At 46.9% G+C, this 21,795-nt stretch overlaps 1 protein-coding gene across 1 annotated transcript; it reads right to left on the bottom strand.

Moving 5' to 3' along the window:
* Window positions 1-11,464: 11,464 nt before the first annotated feature.
* LOC121836702 (neprilysin-1-like) lies at window positions 11,465-13,525 on the bottom strand (the record flags this gene model as incomplete). The annotated part of the gene is made up of 1 exon (XM_042291692.1): window positions 11,465-13,525. A coding segment is annotated over one exon (2,061 nt), but the record flags the coding sequence as incomplete, so codon positions are not given.
* Between the last annotated feature and the right edge of the window lie 8,270 nt (window positions 13,526-21,795).

The raw sequence follows: 21,795 nt of genomic DNA, 5'->3' as shown, positions 1-21,795 counted from the left end.
ATCAGGGCACCAGGTATTCGTTAGGACTCAAATGCCACAGCCTCGTATTAAACAGAAAGTTAAATGCGTCTCCCAAAAAGTTTTATTCGACCCCTGGGAGGTGATTCAAGAAAGATATCCAGAAGCATGAATCGCCGGCTGTGCGGAGGACATGGTTATTTATTATTTTCTATCTTGTCGCTTGATTCAGTAGTGCAGCTACGCTTACTTGTCACGTTAATAGGGACCTTTCGAAGATCGCGCGAAAGAGCATGCAAGAGTTTTGCCTTGCTTGGGGAAGCCGTCACTTTGAGGGCGGACTGAGCTCGCGCCCGCAGGGCCCGCAATTCCGCAGCTGACGTTCTCCGATAAGTCTCTCAGGCACATGGCCAGGATTTTCTTTCGGGGGGGGGGGGGGGGGGGGGGGGGGCGGAGTCTCGCGGGTCTTTTACGCTTGATCACGTGATCGATGTCTGCAGTGGCACCGAGTGACACGTAGCCCTTTGTGCGAGACACTCATTCGGCTTAGCAGAGTGAGTGCTTTAGGGAGCTTTTGCAGACTTTAAAAGTCCTCTCCGCGTTTGATAACATCAGTTGTTTTGTTTTTCAACGATCCTATCGTTGGCAATTCGTTAATGCCTTCGCTGAAACACCTGGGAAATAAAACATAAGGACTTTCGCTGGCGAAAGAAATAAAGCGTGGTGAATGCGGCTTGCGTGCTTCTTCTTTTTTCAACTTATGAAGAAAGCCCGTGACAATTGAAATTACGTCCATGCAGTGGGGCGGGCGCGTTATCGAGGTATTTTGTTATGTTTCACGAGCTTCTTTGCTGGTCAGGGAAAAAAAATGCACGCGAACCATATCACGTTGCAAACAGCTCATTCGTCCGTTTCTCAGGGTGCTCTAAACGTGGCCATTTACATTTCGGCTAGTAATACAACATTTAAAAAATAAGGTAATTAGTCCTAAAATGTTATTAATTAGGCTCTATTTCGATATACTGCAACTCTCGCAAGACGCTAGCTAACCACATAAGTTTAGTTTCATTAGCATAGAACGATCCACTTTTGAAGAAAATAAAGATCAGGGCGCGTTATTTGGGCTACTCGGTATTTATGTTGATCTATGTCTGGGTGGGGATCCGGACATTTCGGTGTAGGACGTTTCGGTGTAGGGCGTTTCGGTGTGGTCTTTTCGGTACACGGACTTTTCGGTGCACTGACATTTAGGTGCACGGACGTTTCGGTGTGCGTGCTTTTCGGTGCGTGGAATTTTCGGTGCACGGACTTTTCGGTGTGGGATTTTTCTGTGCACGGACTTTTGGTATACGGACTTTTCGATGCACGGACTGTTCGGTGCACAGACGTTTCGGTGTACGGACTTTTCGGTGCATGGACGTTCCGGTGTATCGACTTTTCGGTGCACGGACTTTTCGGTACAGGGGCGTTTTGGTGTACGGACGTTGTGGTGCATGGGCTTTTCGGTGCATGGACGTTTTGGTGTAGGGACTTTTCGGTGCATGGACTTTCCGGCGCACGGACGTTTCGGTGTATCGACTTTTCGGTGTGTGACTTTTCGGTACATGGACTTTTCGGCGCACGGACGTTTCGGTTTACGGACGTTTTGGTGTGGGACTTTTCGATGCACGGACTTTTCGGTGCACGGACTTTTCGGTGCACGGACGTTTCGGTGTGCGGACTTTTCGGTGCACGGACTTTTTGGTGCACTGACTTTTCGGTGTGGGACTTTTTTGTGCACGGACTTTTTGGTGTATGGACGTTTCGATGCACGGACTTCTTGGTGCACGGACGTTTCGGTGTACCAACTTTTCGGTGCACGGACCTTTCGGTGTGGGACTTTTCGGTGCACGGACTTTTCGGTGCGCTGACATTTCGGTGCACGGACTTTTCGGTGCACGACCAATGAAAATCGCGATTTTTTTTCAGTTTTCTCTACACGTAATAAGCACTATTTAAGCTAGAAATTAATTTTTTCGCACTTTTAATTTTATAGACTTCGTCATTTATTTACGGTAACTTGCTGATATGCGACCTTACTGACTTTGTTAAGCGCAGCACCATCCAACGTGAGGATTGGAGGCGTTGGACGTTATGGTTCGTTTGCCGGTGTCTCTTTTCCAATTTACGTACTAGACGTACCACATCGTGTTTACGCGTTGGTTCGATACTGGCATTCTCGGCGTATTCTGTTAAGGCATGGGCTTTATTATTGGTAATCCGGGTATGAAAGACCCCCAGAGCAAGAAGCTGGAGATCGTTTAAAATTACCCAAGTAAAAGACGAAAAACTTCGTGGAACTTTGAGACGTCCTTTTTTCTGCGTCCTTTTTATTCTGCGAAATTTCCCAGCTTTTATCACAGTCTCGGGTTATTTTCAACATGATCGACATCCACCAGCTCGCCTGTACACTCACCGTTTTTTCGTAAAACTTGAGAAGTCGTTTCTGTGTGATAGCTCAGAGCAATGGGGAATATCTTCAAATGTTCGTCCGTCACGAAATCGTATAGCCTCAATTGTTTAGCACACCTGACAGGAGAAATTAAAGTTCTTCCCATCCGTCCCGCGTCACACGTTTTCTAATATAAGTCGATACATAAAACACGTTGTTAACGTTTCTTACCAAGCATGGCTCTTACAGATTCCAAATGAAAGCTATAGAAAGGATTAAATAAACTAATTACATTAAAAAAATGTTCCTTCCGACAGTTTAGGCCACATCTCTTCTCTGTTGTGAAGTCGCTCAGAAGTGCATTAAGTAGCGGTACATAAATCTGCGGCCTCCTAAAACTCATGAGCCACAACGGCCACAACTGATGGCTCAGTTGAACAGACAATAGAAATGTAAACAGCCGTGCTTACAAACAAAGACATTGACATCAGGGGAGTAACAAGTGGTAAGAAAATTGACGACCCCACCCCATCTTCAATAAAACAACCATGTCCTTTCTTGAACGGCGTGGTTGTTCCAAACTCCGAACCATTTCGTTTCCAGGGCATCTGGAAGCCCTTCACAATAACAACAATAATTTTAACATCCTTTGCAATCTTGCAAAAAAAAAAAAATAATCTTGCGCTCGTCAAGTGCTCTGCCATCAAAATGGTCGTTTCCGTCCGTCAATCACAGAAAACAAGCTATTTGACCCACTAGGAGAGGGGAACGTCCGCTGTCCGCATAGATCAGGGGTGAACAAAGGGCTGTTGCGCACACAAGGACAAGGACAGAGAAGAGGAACACGTGGACGACAGACAAGCGCACTACGTGTTCCTACGTCTACGTGTTCCTCTTCTCTGTCCTTGTCCATGTGTGCGCAACTGTAACTATGTTCAATAACTACCAACTCGCCCAACTGTCTACTCTACTACAGACCAGGGGTGGCCACGCTGACCCGGCCGAAGAGCCACAAACAAAACCATTAAGCCTACAAGAGTCGTCTGGAAGAGAAAAGACAGAAAAGGTGGAGAGGTGGGGATACATACTTTATTTAGAGCCATAAATGAAACCTGAACGACTTTAGATTGATCTATCCGAGTCAAAAGCAGTTCAACTGTAATTCTGCAAATAACACGTTAAGCGCCCGATTTGACCGGACAAGCGGAGTGGGCGATTCCCCGGTGTTTTACGGTATATATATACCGTAAACATATATATACTATACCATACCATATATATATATATATATATATATATGACTCTGTTGCGTATTTCTAGTCAATTTCTTTTCATTCGTACGTTCAATTTATGGATGGTGTACGAAAGCACCCGATGTCGAAATTCCAGTGTTGCGCCACATACCCAACAGAAGTATTTAAGATAAAATACTAAATACCCCCTTAGATATGTATTTACAGTAGTATTTATGTTACTTTTAGTACAGACTATCATGAGTAGGGTACAAATACTTAAAAAAAAGTAATTGAATTACAGTCGAAGGTACTTGGCCACTTTTGGAAGCTAAAATGTCAGCAAGGGGTGCTCTATTTGTGATGAATTCTCTGAGAATCACATTTCGCTGTGATCCTTATGAACTTCAAGAAGCGCCTTGGCTGCTGTAATTGAAGTTTACATTGAAATAATTCGGGATATTCAGCATAATCCGTGCCGAGATATCTTAGGAACAGACGTGACTCGTATTGGACACAAGGCACCTGCCGTGCTTTAGTTCTACGCGAGGCTCGGCTCATTGCGCATTTCGAAATAATTTCGTAATATGGACCCCGCCGCGGTTCGGGGGACTTGACATGTAGTGCGGCATTGCATATATCCATAACAGCCGAACTAGAAGCTGATCAGGGAGCCGGACTTGTTGGTGAGTACGCGAGTGAACGACGCAGGTGCACGCTCAGGAGAAACATCGGCTCAACGGCAGGAGCTCTGTCGCTGATTAACAACAATGGAGCGAGTACTTTGTCCCCCCAGTCAAAAGCGAGAAGGAGCACCTGCACCTTCACACGTTTTCCAAAGATACTATTGTAATTATACTCAGCTTTGTAATCAGTAATGAGCCACATCTAGGCGCGCTAGATAAATACAGATGCCAGTCATAAAAATAAATAACGTCCCCCACTTCTCCGGCCATTAGTATATGACAGAGACCACATGAAAGCTATTGTGACGCATATCTTGCCCTCACAAAAAGCTCAACTACCCCCCCCCCCCCCCTTTACTCCCAAACCGAAAGAAAAATATTTTTCTCAACTTCATTCATAATTCTTCAGTCGCCTTACCACATGCTACACTCACGGTTTCCTTCTCTTTTCTTTTTTTTGTCTCTTTTTTTTTTTGTTTTCTTTATTTAGGCAGGAACGCGTCACACACCAGACAGCCTAATCAGCTTGCTGATCGCGTACTACGTGCCTGCTTGGGGTTCCCCTGACCTGTGACAACTTGGTTAAACAAACGCAACGCCCAACTTGTAAAAAAAAAAAAAAAAGCTAAAAACCATCAGACGCCCCTTTCCTCCCCTTTTCCGTTCGTTAGACCATCAGCGAATGAAGGCAGCCCCACAGATGGACGTAAAAATAACAGCAACAGGCCACGCCCTTTCAATGGGCTAGGCGAAACTCCGGTCCTGGCGGCGTCCGTACTCTGACCAACGTTACGCTATGCCTACCTCCTTCCCTTCTTTCCCTTTTCCTTTCGCAGGCGCCTCTCCAGTGGCATCACGACATCCGTCGCCGACAATAGGCTACGTCACGACGGTCCGCTGACCGACGCCGCCAACATTTTTATTCACGGTCACGGACTGCCATTACGAACTTCTGCCATGCGTGCAGTCGTGAGCTCAGGACATCAGTCGATCCTTTCTCGTTCTGTTTTTCTCTTCCTTCCTTTCTCTTTTTTTTTTTGTCTTCCATTTCACCCTCTCTAATCATTTTTCCTCTTTCTTTCTTCGCACTCTCACCATGTAACTCTACTGAGAACTTTGGAAGGGTCAGCTGACCGATGAGCATGTAAAGATCGAGTTTGTCCTCGCGTGAACAATTTTTTCACCATATCTTTTAACGTGAGAGTAGTTTCCGCAGTACACCAACGCTGGCAAAGTAATTTTTTTGGTCGACCGTACGCAAAAGCTCGCGCCGTCACTCTGAAACACGAATAGACCTTTCGCCAAATTAGACACGCAGCAAACGTCGGGAAAGTAAATACACGCGCTGCACGTGCTCGCCTTCCCCATAGAAAAGATTCGAAGTAAATAACCACAATAAAGCGTCGGAGGAACGCACGTGCGAAGTTCCATTTGTCTTAGGTTTTTGCTTTCGAACAGGTGAAGACGCAAACACGCGCAGCGCGTGTACCTACGTTACCGGCATTCTTTTTGATGCTTGGGTAATTCGGCGAAAGGTCTATTGATCAAGTGCCCGCAAGGCCCGCAATCAAAACCGGCTTGATAGAACAGCGGGCACATTGATACTTTATGCCCATGTTGTTTCATCTGGCCCACGCGGTTCTGCGACATGAAGCGAACGTTTGAGAGGCCTGCTTCGACGCTGTCGCTCACATTGAACTCTTCTCGTGCGCAACACACACAAGCCAAACAGTTCACACGATTCCTAGCTCGCTGTTCCGTCACTTGCCGCTTTTGCAAGCAAGAGAATCGCGCAACACGTGGAAGTGGTATTTATACTTCGACAAAACATGGGCTAACCGGAGAGGACAAGCGCGAGCCAGTAGCTTTGAAAGATTCTTCTTCAGTACGAACACTTGAGCGGCGGGGCAGGGAACAAAAGCGGGGTGCTTACGCTCGCAGGATAGCGTGACATCTGTGGCATCCGAATCCTGAAAGTTGCATGTTTCTTTTCAATGCGCTTTGCGGAACCGGGCGTTAGCGTAGACCCGTTCTGTGTCAGTGGAGATCCCGACGCCTTCTTTTTTCGATCAGATTGGCGCTTCCTCACCAGTCATATTTTTGTTCAGAAAGAAGCGAGGAAGCTGGACTACTGTCTCGATTATTAGCTCGATTCAAATAGTTCCGTGGTAGCCACAATCAACGCGTCAACGCCTTGGTCACCCAACGATCACTGCTTCTGATTTGCTATTGACGCCAGTGTCAACAAAACGTCGAGATTGAACGATTCTATTTCACGATTTAAATGTCGTTTCCAATATTGTGACGTCGCGTTTACTGAGTGGTCGACGCGTTGTCGCATATTTAGTTTACGCTCAAACCACGGGGAGAATATTGGGCGCTGGCGGCGGCCTTTGCTCCGCCTGTTGGCCAAACTCTCGCAATATATGGTTCTGCCGAGCTCTCAACGAAAAGACTGGATGGGTGCAAATGTAATAGGCGACTTCTGGGATATTGACACCCTCAAGTTGCTAGAGCAGAAAGATGTAGCGGCAGGTTCGTTCGCCAGCTTTCTAGAGCGAACGATGTTCACAGCGCCGGGTGGTCTAAAGGCGGAGCCAGGAAACTAGGCTCGAAAACATGTTATGAAAATCGCCAATAGTAATTGAAAACGTGAGAACGACAGGGAGGAGCTTCAGTTGTCCCGCTTCCAACGCGACCTTGCCCCTGCTAACTTTGACGACGCTTCGGGGTCTCGGCACCTAGAGCGCGCGCGCAAATATCAAGCACGGTGGAAGGCACGGGACGGGTCTGAAGCCGAGCGTTCGAAAGACACACCGGGCCGTTCTCATTTTGTCAGTGACTAAAACTTCCTTTGTCTCTACACGCTGTCTCCTCCCGATCAGATCAAGCAAGACAGTCGCCTGCTCCTCGCGCGGAGGAAGTAGTGACGTCAGCGTCTGGCGTTCGATTGCCGAAATCCAGCAACGTCTGCTACTGCTGCCAACGGTCATTTTATGCTATCTACAGCTTTCGGAAATCCAGGGCCGGCCTGTTAGAAACAGCGTCTCAGCTAAAACTGGGTGAACGAAAGCTCTGCCAAAGCCAGCGCACAAGCTGAGTGGGACTCAAACCGCGTCTCAAGAGGCGCCCCAGCCTTTGCAGTGCATTATTTCACCTTGTCTCAGCTGAGACGCTGCTCTTGCAAGCCTGCCCTGAGATTTTCCACGAACGAAGAATTCGCCTGTTCCCCTCGCGCTCTCGTCTCCTACTCTCCCTCACTTTCTCCGTGCATACGTTGCTTTTGTCGACCGCACGTGTTCCAACGAACAAGGGATTTGCAGCCGATACATCGTCTGCCACGGACTGAGGAGCAGCACCTGTGAGGAGTTTCATCGCACATGCGATCACTTACTACCGCCTGGCAGACAAGGCCTACGCATGACGTCATCGCTAGTGGACCCCCGCCCCGAGCGGCGAACACGCTGAACCTTGACGCGAGTCGCAGCAGACCGGCCGACGTGTCCGTCTTGGCGTCGCCGCCTGCTGGCGTCTCGTCGAGACGCTGCGAGACGCGATGGCGGAACTGCAAAGGCCCGCTTCACACGGGGCAACTTCTCCGAGCAACTCGACGTCGCAACACCAGCAACAAAGGGCCACCCGCGTCCACATGAAGAAACCAAGTGCTGCGATTTGCCATCACCGTCATCATTAAATTTGGTTTTCTAAACTATATAGACACACAGTTGCGAGCTATAAAGGTGTTTTAGAGCGCAGCTCTTAGGCGTCCGTTTCCGGCCTGAGCGGCGTCGGCGTCGGCGTCGCCGTCGCCGTCGCCGTCGTTGTAACCGCGCGCTGCATTATGGGTAAATTTTCCCGAGGGAACCCTTGGGACAACCTCGGGTTGGTTCGGGAGGACCTCGGGTTCCTTCGGGAGGACCTCGGAGGACCTCGGGTTCCTTCGGGAGGACCTCGGAAGGACCTCGCGTCTCGTCGAGAGGAGCTCGGGAGGACCTTGGGTTCCTTCGGGAGGACCTTGGGAGGACCTCGGGCTCGTTCGGGAAGACCTCGGGTTTTTTCGGGAGGACCTCGGGTACCTTCAGTGACCTCGGGGAGGAAGGGATTATGTGATCCCCCCCCCCCCCCCCCTCCAAGCTCCCGAGGTCACGTGACCCCCCCCCCCCCCCCCCCCCCCGCTTTGTACCCTTCCCTAATCCTCCTAAAAAGCTGCGCTCTAGTTCGGCGTTACAATAGTTGTAAACGGCTTTCACTTCTTTATCGTACCTTTAAATGGCGTTGATATTGCCGCGCGCAGGGTCACGGACTTCTAGAACTTTCTCGTCTATTCTTGCTCCAGACATAACTTCTGTCGTTTATCTCTGCTTATGTTGTTCTAGAAAGTGCGTGTTCATTCTCGCCCCGAGCGCGCTACGCTCGAACCTTCTCCGCCGAATCTTCGAGATAGTGACACACTCTAGATAAGACGCCGCTCGCAACCCTGTCGAGTCAGTCTCGCCCCAGCGCTCGATCCTGCGTTTTCGCCGACTTCGACGCCCGCGACGCTCTGTTATTATCTTTTGTACTCTTTTATTTTTGGCACAAGTTCGCCACATTAAACGTTAATTTATTCCTGTTTATCCATTGTCTTTGGTCACCACCCGTGACAATATTACTAACTCACCTTTCTCAAACGGGTTATTCCCCCAAAACGGTAAATTTCAAATCAGAACCAATTCTTTTAGTTGTCGTCACCGGCACGGTGTGTCACGTGTGAAAATTTCGCGTTCCTTATTGACTGGTAGCGCTTCAGACGTCTCCGAGTTGCCTGAGTTGCTCGCCCGTTTCGAGCTAGGCGCGGTTCGAGCAATTCGTGTCGCACTAGGGGAAAGCTAAGGAATAACTCGCCACTTGGGATGACGTTAGCGGAGCAGGTCTTGTTTTCTGAGTGGAATGGGATCACTCTCTCCGAACCGCGCCTGTTCCATTCATCTCTCACATGCACTCCGTATTAGGGTGCCTTCATGTGCGCTTTGCTTAGGGTGAAGACATCTGGCTAGAGTGCCTTCATGTGCGCTTCGCATAGAGTGAGGCCAACTGCCTGTTTCCCTTTCCCACACCCTCTTCCACCGCCATTTTGTTTCTCTCATTGTTTCCCCGTGCGCCGGAAAGTGGCCTTTGTGTCCATCGGTCCCCCCATCCGAGGGGGAAAATGCTAATCCTCCCTCCGTGAGTTCCACAACGCTGCTCCGAACTTCTGAGATAAGGTGCTTGTTTCCGGGAGGGTTATAAGCCCCACGGATTATCGCCGAGGAACAAAATGGCTGCTGGTTTGTCGGCGAGTGGTATTACAAAGGGTGGCATCACCCTAGCAGAGCGCACATGAAGGCTCCCTACATCTGGCCATTTTGTCTCACGCTTTTATTTTTATTTTTTGTTTAGAAGCGCGTGTAAGAGCGTGTCCCTGCACGCGTCTGTGGCGCTGACTGTGCTATGGCGACTTTTTGTTTTCGTCGATTTCTTTGTATTTTACCCGTGAGCGCGTGCTGTCGGTGTCGGGTACTACAAAGGGTGGCATCACCCTAAACAGAAGGACATTGAGGCACCCTACTCCGTATAATCGGGAACAACTTTTTCTGACGCTGAAGTCAAATCCATGGGTGCCCGTGCGCTCATGCACCTTGATAGCTGATCAAAACTGTGCACGCGCAGTCTTCACTCTTCATAAAAGTGAAGCTGTGTACGCGGCATTCGAACCGGTGGTGACTAATGTCTGCCAGACTTCATTTTCTGATTTATTAGCAGTGCGACTCCAGATTTATAGCTTTCAACTAGCTACGTTGAAACATCTCTGAGATTTGTACATCTTTCATACAGTTACCAAAGAGTGTTTTAATGAAAAAAAGAAATCAAGTGCAAAAGTTGAAGTTTATGTTACTGTTATGTTACTCCTACAGAAGCATTTAACAATCAAAGCAAAATTAAAAAAAAAAAAAAACGAAATGATTGCCCGATGTTAAACGCAAGGCAAAAAGGCAAAAAAAGGTTGTGCATGGGCACTAACTAATCCGTAGTCTAGATTTCTTTTTTTTTTTTTTTTTCAGTCAGCTCGCTATATTTTCAGTAGGGTGAAGAAAGCAATAAGTAGTAAAACAAAATGTTTTCAAGTAAAACGTTGAGTGGAACAAAAACTTTGGAAAAACACAGGAACGCTCTTGGGAGACGGCGGGAGTGTTGGAGCAGCGCTGCCCTTATCGGCAACCGAGGTGGCGTCTGCTTCGAAGTCCGCTTGCGGCCATTGGCTCTCGGGCTATTTTCGAAGCAATAACTCTCGCTTTGCGCAGAAGCTCGTTTTTGAAGACGTGGTTTGTTGGTGTAACGTCCATCGTAACGCAGTCCTTTTCACTGTCCAAGGAAGGTCGCCCTTAACAGCGAAATGGAATGACGGAGGAACATTCCGCCACCGACATCTCAAGTGGCTTCCTTTCAAAGCGAGTTAAAGTTTGCGTGTTGACGAGTCAAGCATGACACGCAGCACATGGTTGTGGTGAATCACTGGATGTTCAGATACTTTAAACGGATACTTCAACTAACTTCAAGTGTCCTCTATTGGAGTTGTTGACCGATCCGCTACCGCATTTTAGTGAAATGTCTTAGGAAAAACCTGCGTTTAGAGAACAAAATTAAATAGCGTGCATGTGTTTTAGTCGGGTTAAGTGGCTATCAGGGTTTTAATATTGCGTATAAAAGCAAATTCACACGCGAAGTGTTTGGCTTTGATCGCGCACACAATACTAAAACTTGCTATGATATACGGATATTCGTATGATTATTATTTTTCCCGCTTTATTCCGAAATTCAACTTCCTGTTCTCAATGTTCATCCTACTTTTGAAATGGCAACGCCTAAAAACAAACGCCATCTTTTGTCAGTCGTGCCCCTTCGTCTGCGTTGGTAGCGTATTTTATGCGGTCGAACGTAAATAGTGGCATGCTAACGCGCACTCATGCTTCTATCAAAGTTAGAAATTTCACGCAAACTCTGAAGTCGTTTTAAGAAGGCGACATAAACACACCGCGCAATCCGTCATCACTCGGCATTTTCTGTGGATACTACTGAGATACAAATTAAATTATATAACACTAGATCAAAGAAATTACAGAAACGAAGAAAAAAAGCTATTATGCGGATGAATTGCTGAAGAAAACACACTTGCGTAACGGATTCATCGGTGTACCTATGGCACACTTGAACGCTTCTGCGAACGGGGGAAACTGCTTCAGGGGCAGGTTGCACTCGCTCTCGCTATCCTCTCGACTCAGAGAGCACAGTCCGTTGCAATATGTAATAAAAAGTATCTGGTCTTCGGTGAACTCCTTGAGGCCCCGCAGTCGGAAATCTGCAAACGGCACGTCTTGGTCCTCAATAGCCTGCTTGAGGGCCGAGTAAGACACATCGAGTGCCACTAGGGTGGGAAAAGCAGACACGCCAGTCTTGTTGCAATTCGCTCTGGCCGCGTACGCTGATAAAGTGGCTGTGTCTACCCATTTCACGGCCTTACTCCGGTCGTCAATTGTTATTCCCAACGGATCGAACGCCTTGACCACTTGCCTTGCTAGCGAGATCCCAATGCCACCGTATGTCATAGCGAGAGTGCCGTTCACGTAAAACCTGGGAGCGTCAACGCCTCCAGGGGCTACGCTGATTTGATTGAGATAATATAGGTAAGAAAGAAAGCCCGAAGACGGCGCTATCTGTTTCGAATGAATGGCTTTGATGGGGTCCCGCTTGATCAGTGGGCGCATGTTTTCTGTGACAGTCAGGAGGTTTTCTGTGAACGAGTCCGTCATATTTCCGAGACGGCTGTATAAGAACGATGACGTCTCGCCGCCGAAGTCGTCGTCGATCGGCCAGACGTCAAGGTACATGTCCTCTAACTTGCCCAGTGCCAGAATTTTGATTTTGTTGAGAATCCACGGCGAGGAATGAATTTTCGACTTGGCGGATTTTGTGAGGTTACGAACCATGCCATGAACATAAAGCTGCGCAGTTCTTGAAAACTTTGCCTGCAGGTACTCTGTCGCCCCCAGCAAGCCCAAAGCAGCGTTCATGTACTCCAAGCATACGACTGGTTTGTATCGGTTGATGGCATCGGCTTTCCCGAATCGAATTGTGGGGGAGCTTGACACCGCCCACAGGTATGACTGAATGAAGATCCAGGCGATGCCGATAACGAGCTGATCTACAGGGTGGTCCTTGAGCAGCTCTCCGATCTTGCGAAGTAACCTGGCGTCTTCAAGAATGACGATCTGCTCCAGCGTGAAGGGAGGCTCCGGCTCTGAATAGTTGTTGAGTAACTGGAGCCATTGCTCCGGTTCGACCGTAGGAGTGAAGTTTTGCATCGATTGGAGTGGAACGGCCAGTTGCTCCGGCACCCCTTGCCTAACGTGTAGTGCGGCAGCGAGGATAACACGTTCAGCCGCCATAAGCTCTCGCAGATTGGTGTCCGGAGATGCGCCGAGTATCTTGTAGTGCTCCTCCACGTATCTCTGGAAAGCGGTGATGGACATGGTGTTAACCAGCGGTTTTTGGAAGCTGGTGGCGATGGTGCCCTCGCTGAATAACAGCGTCCTATTCCGCCGCCTTGACGCCGGGATGACACGAACATTGAGGAGGAAATTAAAGTTCCACCTGATGGACAGCTTTAAGAGAAGTTCCAATGGATGTACGAACGTCTGACGTTTTTCTGGCCACAAAATGCCGATGTCTTTCTTTATCTCTTTGAATCTCGCCACGTCTTTCCTGTACGAAGATGTTGGGGTGTTGCATGTCCGAAAGAGCTTCTTCGGCACGTTTGGCTGGGTGTCTTCTCGCAGCATCGTTTGAATGATAGATGCGTACACTCTGAGGGTAACGTCATCCGCGGTGGAAGTCGTCACTATGGATTGTGAGCCATTCCAGGAGCCGCAGACGAACTTGTAAAAATTATCGCAAGGATTGACCGCAGGGTCCATGGCCCTCTTCAAGATGACAGCGTGAATGCGGCAGTCTTCCGTCTCGCAGTATTCTGTTTTTCTCCTGTAGCCCCTGAGCGCACCGATGATAACGATTATTACGATCATAAAGACGCTCACGCATAGGACGGAAAACATGAGAAACATTGGGCTGTTCATGAGTTCACGTTCCGTCATGGTCTTGGTTAAAGGCGGTGAGAAGGACTTCAGCTTGGAGATGTCCTGAAAAGACAGAGGAAGGCATTAGTTTCGTGGACTTCGGCTTTTCTTCCTCGTAGCCTGTGAAATATAGATCACCCCAATAATCGCCTTCTGCGTGCTGCAATGTTTTTCTGCTGGGCTGAGGAGCACGCTTTGAGCGTGCGCGCTTGCTCCATTCTGCGGATGGTCAGACGCCGCGCATGCCCCCCCCCCCCCCCCAACCCAGTGACTCAGCATTTTATGCCTGGGTGATATGCGTTAGAAAGTGTTTAGGGGGCGCAGTTTCGAAGCTAGAAAATAGTGCCAACTAGAACAAGCTAGTGGTTCATCGTAGCATCCTATATAGAGAGAAAGTCAGCAGGGTCAGTGCCAGAACCGGCCGCCAAACCAGTGACAGTAAGAAAGAGCTAGTCTAGAGTCTCTTGGTGTGTGTTTTTGAATCATGAGTTCTATCGAGGGATTTTTAAGCGAGGCTAAATCCTCCCTTTATAAAATTCGCGATTCGCGCTGCTTCCAGGTAACGACTGCCATTGTTGTGCGAGCAGGCAAGGCATATCCTTCGAACGAGTGCTGCATGTGTATTTGCTTTCAAGAGTTGCTCACTTCAAGGGGCGATGCAACGATTTTGGTATTTTGCGCAAATATCGCTTAGAACGGATCCCTGCCCTAATGACCTGTGAAATACCCGTTCGTTTTTCACCACACGCAATCGAAGTCGCAGAAATAAATGAAGAAAAACGAGCAGAGTTCACCCCCTCAACTCGCAGACAGAACAAGCGGCCAGGTGATCTGGAGCCGATTATATGCCGCCAATGTCGATCATAGCCATGCGCTGGGGTTGGCAAGGCACAGGACACGCGCTGAGTTCTAGACATTGTTATGGTTCGGCTGTTGTCATCATTGCAGCGATTGGACACGGTCCACTATCCGAATGCTTCACGAGCTGTCGATTATCACGAGCCCAAATCAAGTGCCCACGCAATGCTCGGGTCCAATCTATGAGCCGCATTCAAATATCGTCACTGGGCGGTACTGCTACCGCCCAGCTACGTCATCAGGTTTTGCGACGGAGAGATTGAATGAAAACGCTCGGTTTTGTCCTCGAAATTACAGCGCAACAAAGGAATTTCTTGGTCAGTGTCGTTTCGTGCGAGTATCCTTGAGTCCCGCTAGTGCCAGTAAGTTCGTGTACAGTGAAAAACATTACAATTGAATATCGTTGCACCGCCCCTTTAAGTGCTGCATCACTATTTTCTTCCAAGAGCTGCACGAGATTCGGGCCTGTTGCTTTGGCACATTTGACGCTACTTGCACGATAAACAAAAACATATCAAGGGGCCTTAAGGGGAAACTCCGCTTCATTCTTGGTCGTTACCAAACACTGCGACTCTCTTTAGTGTCATCTAGAGAGACCGAATGTCAAATATTACAACGTAATACCGCCTAAAAGATCACTAAACCGGCCGACAAAAACTGAGATGCGCGAAGTCACCAAAATCAGCTAATTTAGCGGGCGACGTGCAGCGCAGCCAACGTTGTATTTCCGTTGTGGCTGACGTCTGTTGCATACGCAGTTTTTTTGTTGGTATTTTCTTTTCCAGGGAGAGCTTACCGGGTGGCGCTACGGACGCGCTCCACGTTTGAGCAAGCAAAGAGGCGAGCCTACTACAATAGAGATCAGTGGGCGAGACAGACAAAAAAAAAAAAAAAAAATGAACGAGAACAAGAGAAACAAAAAGAAGACGAGAGAGTAGTACGGGATGAGTTTCGCTGACACACCTGCCAACCGGTGCCAACCGACCAGCCGCCTGGGTTGCCGCCTACATAGCCTGCTTCGTTGCTGCTTGCGTTGCCTGTTCGCCGCCGCGGCTAGGCCCGCCCTCCCTCCTCCCTCCTCGCCCTTCCCCTCGCATCCGCGTCTTTCTTGGGTTACCGCTAGTAGATCACGTGACCCCTTGTATTCCACGTGGGTGCGTATGCAACTGACGTTGAGAGTACAATGTTGCCCGGCTGTGCCGAAGTTTCAGTTTCGGTTTGCGATTGTGGTAAATAACAAGATCGCACAAAAATATTTTGCTTTTAACGAGACAAACGGTCTAGGGTTGTTTTGAAGTACTTTTCACGTTTATATCACCACTATCTCAAACTTTCCGAAATCAAGCGAAGTTGCCCTTTAAGGTGAATCCCCACCGTGCATGACGTTTTGTTGCTTTTTTGACAGCTTATAACTTTCTTTCTACGTATCTTACAATTATCAAGTAAATGTCAAGTTAAAATGTTGTTTTCAACACTATTTTAATGTTTCAATTTTACGATTATTTTTAGTTGTTAGTTAATTATTTAGCTTTTAATAAACCACAGTTTTTAATATTGAAAACAAAATTCTAAAGTTATAACGTCCCATCGTCCACGATATTTAACGTGAGCGTTCGGTTAGATGTAATAAATTCAAAAAGTAAGCAATGGGCTTTACAGATAATGTATATTTTAAAATTAAAATAAAGTTTAAAATGTTATTACATTTGGGTGCTATAAAAACGGAATCGAGCCGATTAATCAAAAAGACGATATTCAATTATGAAGCGTCCTTCGATATTAAATTTTTTAAAACATCCATATTGATATATTACACGTTAAGAATGTTATTAGACTTCAAACTTTTCGCATTCAGTTAGGGAAAATTTCATTTTTCTTAATATAAAATGCAGGTGGTGACACGCGCTCAATAGCAGCTTGATCTGCATCTTCCGTCGTGTGCCGCTTGGAACGCCACGTGAAAGACACAAATGTCAGAACAACAAGCGCGAGGCTGCGGGTGCACCACAGCTGCCTTTGCGCGCGTTCTACTGTGCGTCGGTACACATGCCCGACGCGATCCAAATTAAATTGGCGCCATGAAAGGGATTCCGCCATTTCGGATTCCGCCACGTATGCGAAAACATTTTAATGTTTTTATCCCTTGCAAAAATCATTTTCGCAATCAAAAACTATGCTGTCGGAATGGTTCAACTATATTAATGGCAATGATATTAAAACAAAGCACATTTAATTTAAACATCCCATTTAAACATCTCAATGTCTCTGAACCAACGCGCTGGCCCATGAATCCATATCTGTCGGATTTAAATACCGGCCGAGGTGCCCGCACTCTGACGGAAGCCAATCTGAGATTTCGGTTGCACTTCAAACGATCTCCAATTAGACAAGATGAACCCGCAATGTTGTTTTTTTTTAATTTTTTTTTTTTTTTTGTAGGGCGTGTTGTGTGATTTTTGTTGGTTTGGCTCGTAAAACCAAAATATGTGAGTATTTGCTTTGCTTTACCTTAGTTTGGAGCCCAGCCAACGCTACGGGCTGATGAAGCCACTGAAGCAGCGCCAAGAGCGCGAGGTCAAGCAGCTCGTTCTCTTTCTGCGCCTGTGCGGTCGGGCTAAACTAGAGCCACTAAATAAGCCACGCTTCATACACATCTTGGTGCTTAAAATGATTGTTGTCAGTTATCTTAAGCTTTATCTGAAACCACAGGAAACGCTTTTCCGTCCTCCACAGATGTTTAAACAGTTCACGACAGACCAAAGCAATATTACGTGAGCTTCTTAACACCGAAACTAATGCGGAGGAAGTCGCACTTTTGAATCATGACGATCGGCAGTTGCGTTTGCTTTGTACTAACCACCAAGACGGGGGCGGCTACAACAGTAATGGGAAAAACAGTGCAGATACTTTAAGCGTAGCTCATTTGGTTTTGCTCACTAGGCCAAACCAAGTGCCGTGGGGGTTCGTTAATCGAGTGTATTGTGGCACCGAAGATCAAAGCACGTGGAGAAATGCGCGAGGGCGAGCTCCGTTCAAAGCACGGAGCTCACGCTGCAGAAGCAGTAGGGACTAAAGCTTCTCGATGTGTTTGTGTTGGTCTTTCAAGTAACGTAAAATGTGCCAGGGCACCAGGCCCGTGTCTCGAGCGGCCCTGGGAGGCAAATGGCGGCGCAGTACTAACATGACTGGCCCTTGAAGGCGAATGGCGGCGGAGCACCCGCTCGTGGCACGTGTCTTGCGCGCTTCCACAGCATCGGTTTGCGCTACTTATAAAAAACGTCTTTCTCAAGGGGCTTTAGCAGAGACCCTGGGTTCTGTTGCCCATATGCATCCTACAGTTGTGCGATCGTGTATCATATACTGTGTAATGCACGTTAAAGATCTCGAGCTAACAGTTGTACTGCACTTTTTATAATCTACAACGGGTAACAATGCCGCCTTACGAAACTCTTGCTCTCTAACAAACTGACGACTAATTTTAATAGTGCCGTTAGATTGCCATTTTAATCTGTGTTGGCGTGCTCCTGTTCTTTTTTTTTCTTTCTGCATTTTTGATTATGCGACTCTTACTTATAATGAAACAGACTATTGTTTTCGGACTTCTGGAAAAATAATATGAAACTAAGAAAATGGCACGCATTTAATAAAAAGAATTGAAATAATAGAATTCATTATAATTGTGTTTTAAAACGTTTGAGCACACCAAAAGTTATAAACGCGAGCTCCATTCTTTGGATGGTGCGCTTGTTCACTGGAAGTTTAGTTCAGGGCAGCGTGCTCGCAATTGTAAGCTCCGCTTCGCTCGCACGATAAAACCACATACTTTACTGGTGATGTATTTAGTGAAACAAAGCTTGTCTTCTGCATATGTGCAAGGCCGTCAGTTTTTGCGAGATTACACGCTTGTTTATCATTATTGTTTTCGTTTCCCACCGCTATTCAGTTCGTGCTCTTTTGTGTGCTTCATGCATTAGAGGCTAAGGTAACCCGGGAGCATTCTATTTCGCGGATTGTAAAAAAAACCTACGCCACTTGCCGCGGGCGCCACAATTAATACAAAATATTTTAAACTTCACATGTGACCGCCTGCCCTAGAAAACAATGTCATTTGTCAAGAAAAATGGCGATTGAATGAAATAACGTGGGAAAAACTCGTTCTAAGCACGCGGCCGTCGGCATGCAGTGAATACTCATAATCGGCGCCTAGATGAGTGCTAGCTGTCAGCGGGTGGATTTTTATATTAACCGAGAGTTAGAATGTTTCCTTTTTTCTGGTGTAAGCAATCAGGAGGCAACTTACACGAACTCTGAGGGTAATAAAGTACTATGAACAATTAAACATAACGGTCTAAGCAGTAGATATGTACAAGCTTTAGCTTTTGATAGACCCTTAACTTGATACGCTCAACGGCAGTGTAAAATGTAGTGCTGTTTCAGTCTTAATCAGCGTACCTGTGCGTGCTTGCTCTAGATTTTATACAACGCAAAACTCTACCCGTTTGCATCTTTTTCATTTCTGCACACCGCTACTTTCGCGCATAAATCACCAAATTAAGACTGGTACATTGCTTAAACTATGTGCAAAATCTATCCATAGAACCATAATTTTTGCCTGGCCAGTCACTGCATTTATAACTGAACTCGTATTGAAATTAATTCGTATCATTTATTGCTGCGAGTTAATTTTAACCTCGGCGTTTTTTTTTTTTTATTACGAATCCCGCACAACTCCTACTTTGGGTTTATCAAACTTAGCATCTAAACCTGAGCGTCATTTTTTGTGTTTTCCAGTCTCGTGGTTTTTGTCAAAATAAACACCCAGCTACCTAAATGAGACACCTGACCGCCCCAAAAATAGTTCATTTGTTATGATTTTCGAGGTATTTAATTCCTCAAGCTAGAATTTTGGAAACCCAAGTCTATCACGTCATCACGTTTTCTTGAAAATGCACAAAGAGCCAAACACATGCACGACAAAAGGGCCGGCCCGTCAGATAAATATGATCACATTGAAATATGTGTAATTAACCTCGGAAATCTCCGGTAACGGCGCACAGGCAATTTTATAGTTTTCAACGCGTCGGTTGTTTTGCTGTGCATGTGTATCGCCATTTGGCTCAGGACGAGTTTCGCGTTTTTTTCTCCCCATATTTGCTGGAGACGTGAGCTCGGAGCGTAGGCAACTGGCCTTCTTGCACGAGAACTGGCGCAGCCGTGCGCGTTCCAAAGAAAGCTCGTGGGGAAAAAAACAAGCAAGGGACCAGGAATGCCGAATTCAGGATATAGAGAAATACCCTACTGTACTGGAGCGCCACCACACACGATTTCTCGAATTGATGTACAGGCCTGGAAGGCGATCCTACCGCCATCTGTTAGTTCAGAATCACACTAACCAAGGGTGGGGTTGCACTTTAAGCGAGGCTAAACCCCTGTTATGTGCTTGTCTTGCAGGTGACGTTAAATAAGCCAGCCTCGATCGTTCAGTATGTGGAAGCAAATGGCAGTGGCACGGCACTCAAATGAGGTGCCATTGGAAGCGAACTGCGACGGAACACTCGCTCGAGGGACGTGCTTCGCGCGTTCTCCCAACAATGGTTGCCGGTACTTGGGAGAAACATAAGGCATGCATTTTATTGGTGGTATTTATGCGAAGCTAGAGGAACTAAATAGAGGAGCCGAATTAACGCCTTCCTTTTTCTTTCGCCGCCAACGACTCATTGGCGGTGAAAAGGTCGCATGCACCAAATTTGACTTCCGCGCTAGGAGGGAATCCGCCTCGAAGAGCGCTGGGTTTGGGGCAAAGCATCTGTTTCCCTTTGCGCTAGCGAAATCTATATCTTGCACTGAAGATCTCGCACCCTCGGACAGTATGTGTGCCATTTAGATACGATGTAAAGGCGCTATTCATATGGCGCGAACGCAATGTCGGTTTCGCATCACAAACTTTAAAGTTTAGATTAACATTTTTTTTTCGGCACCATCATATTCGCAGAGATTTTTGCGTAAATCGCATGCAGTGATTGAAACTCTGTGTGCAGGGCCATTCCCAAAGCCGCACTAAGACACTAATTGGAGCGTACTTTCTAACCTAACCCTGTGAGTTAGATTAGATTAGACTGAATGAGTTAGGTTAGCCTAGAATGATCCCAGCCGATGACGTCTCGAAATACGGTAGGACTTGAAAAATACTAATGTGCGCAGGAGTGGTGAACAAGCTAAGCACCATGCTAATTCTCCCTGCGTCCATGGCGCGTTCTTTTTTTATTTCTTATTTAATTGTACGAATGGTCTGTCGTGACGTCACAAAAGCGTCCGTTGTGAAAAACCTTACTGCTGCACGGGTACAATTTGCAGCACATATTGAAGTGCCACCAAATGTTTCTTGATCCCCTCTGAAAAACGAACAAGTAGGAATGACGACTGGTAAGATGGTGATCATGACATGTGTAAACCATATACAGAGAATATTCGCAAATATCTGGATGAATGAAACCTTACCGGTCCAGTGGAACAAAGACCACCGAAAGACAAAATCGATCAGTATGAGGATCATTTATCCGCATATTTTCGAATCTTTCCTGTTTTGGAGACCGCGCAAGATGATGAAAGTGCCCCATGTCTAAGGGGGGGAGGGTGTTCGCTGGGTGCCTTATTTTAGTGCGCTGTTGACAGCGCATGCTTAGAACGAGCTCTGATCTAAAAGCTGGCAAGACATAAAGTCACTGGATTCTAGGAAACCGTAGCGCCATGAAATGGGCGCCATTTCGGTCCTTGGAATGAGTCATTCCTTCCTTGCCTCTCCATTCTTGGTGATCCGATTCACATTAGCGGCGAAAGATTGCGTTACGAAGCCCTTTCTTTTAAACGGAAATTTTGTCATTCACACACAGGCGAGACAAGCGCACATCTCAGCACAGCCATCACATGCAGCGTCGGAGTTTCGCTGCATTGGAGAATAATTTTCCTAACTTGAAATAAGCAAGGAGAGCAATATCATTCCACGAAATCTATGGAGATAATTTAAATGCGCAAGGAGGACAATATCATTGTAATAGATCAATAGAGATGAGCGTGATTGATGGGCTCAAATATATCTATGGAGATAATTTAAATGCGCAAGGAGGACAATCTCATTGTAATAGATCTATCGAGATGAGCGTGATTCACGGTTTGACTGCATTGGCGAATTTGTCTACAGAGACTGCGTATTCGGCTACGGAGCCAAATACGCTTATATTGGGGACGAGCGCTTTCAGTACGATGATGTTCCATGGCGATCTTGGCGCGGCTGATTCAAAACAGTCTTCCGAAGCTCCAAAAGTTTCAAAGGATCGAAATGCTGATTCCTATGGCGACGGGGGCCGATCAGTCAACCGCTTGGCGAGGTTTTAATCTTGTGCATGTTGGCATCTCTTTGTGTCCTGTTTGCAGGAAGGAAAGGCAATATGACGCTCTATCTCCAGGATCCAGCGACTTTAGTA

The sequence above is a fragment of the Ixodes scapularis genome, unplaced genomic scaffold (genome assembly GCF_016920785.2).
Source record: "Ixodes scapularis isolate PalLabHiFi unplaced genomic scaffold, ASM1692078v2 PGA_scaffold2__306_contigs__length_199485367, whole genome shotgun sequence".
Classification (NCBI taxonomy): Eukaryota; Metazoa; Arthropoda; class Arachnida; order Ixodida; family Ixodidae; genus Ixodes; species Ixodes scapularis.
Note: the sequence above shows the minus strand (reverse complement) of the source record. Positions and strands in the feature narration are given on the sequence as shown.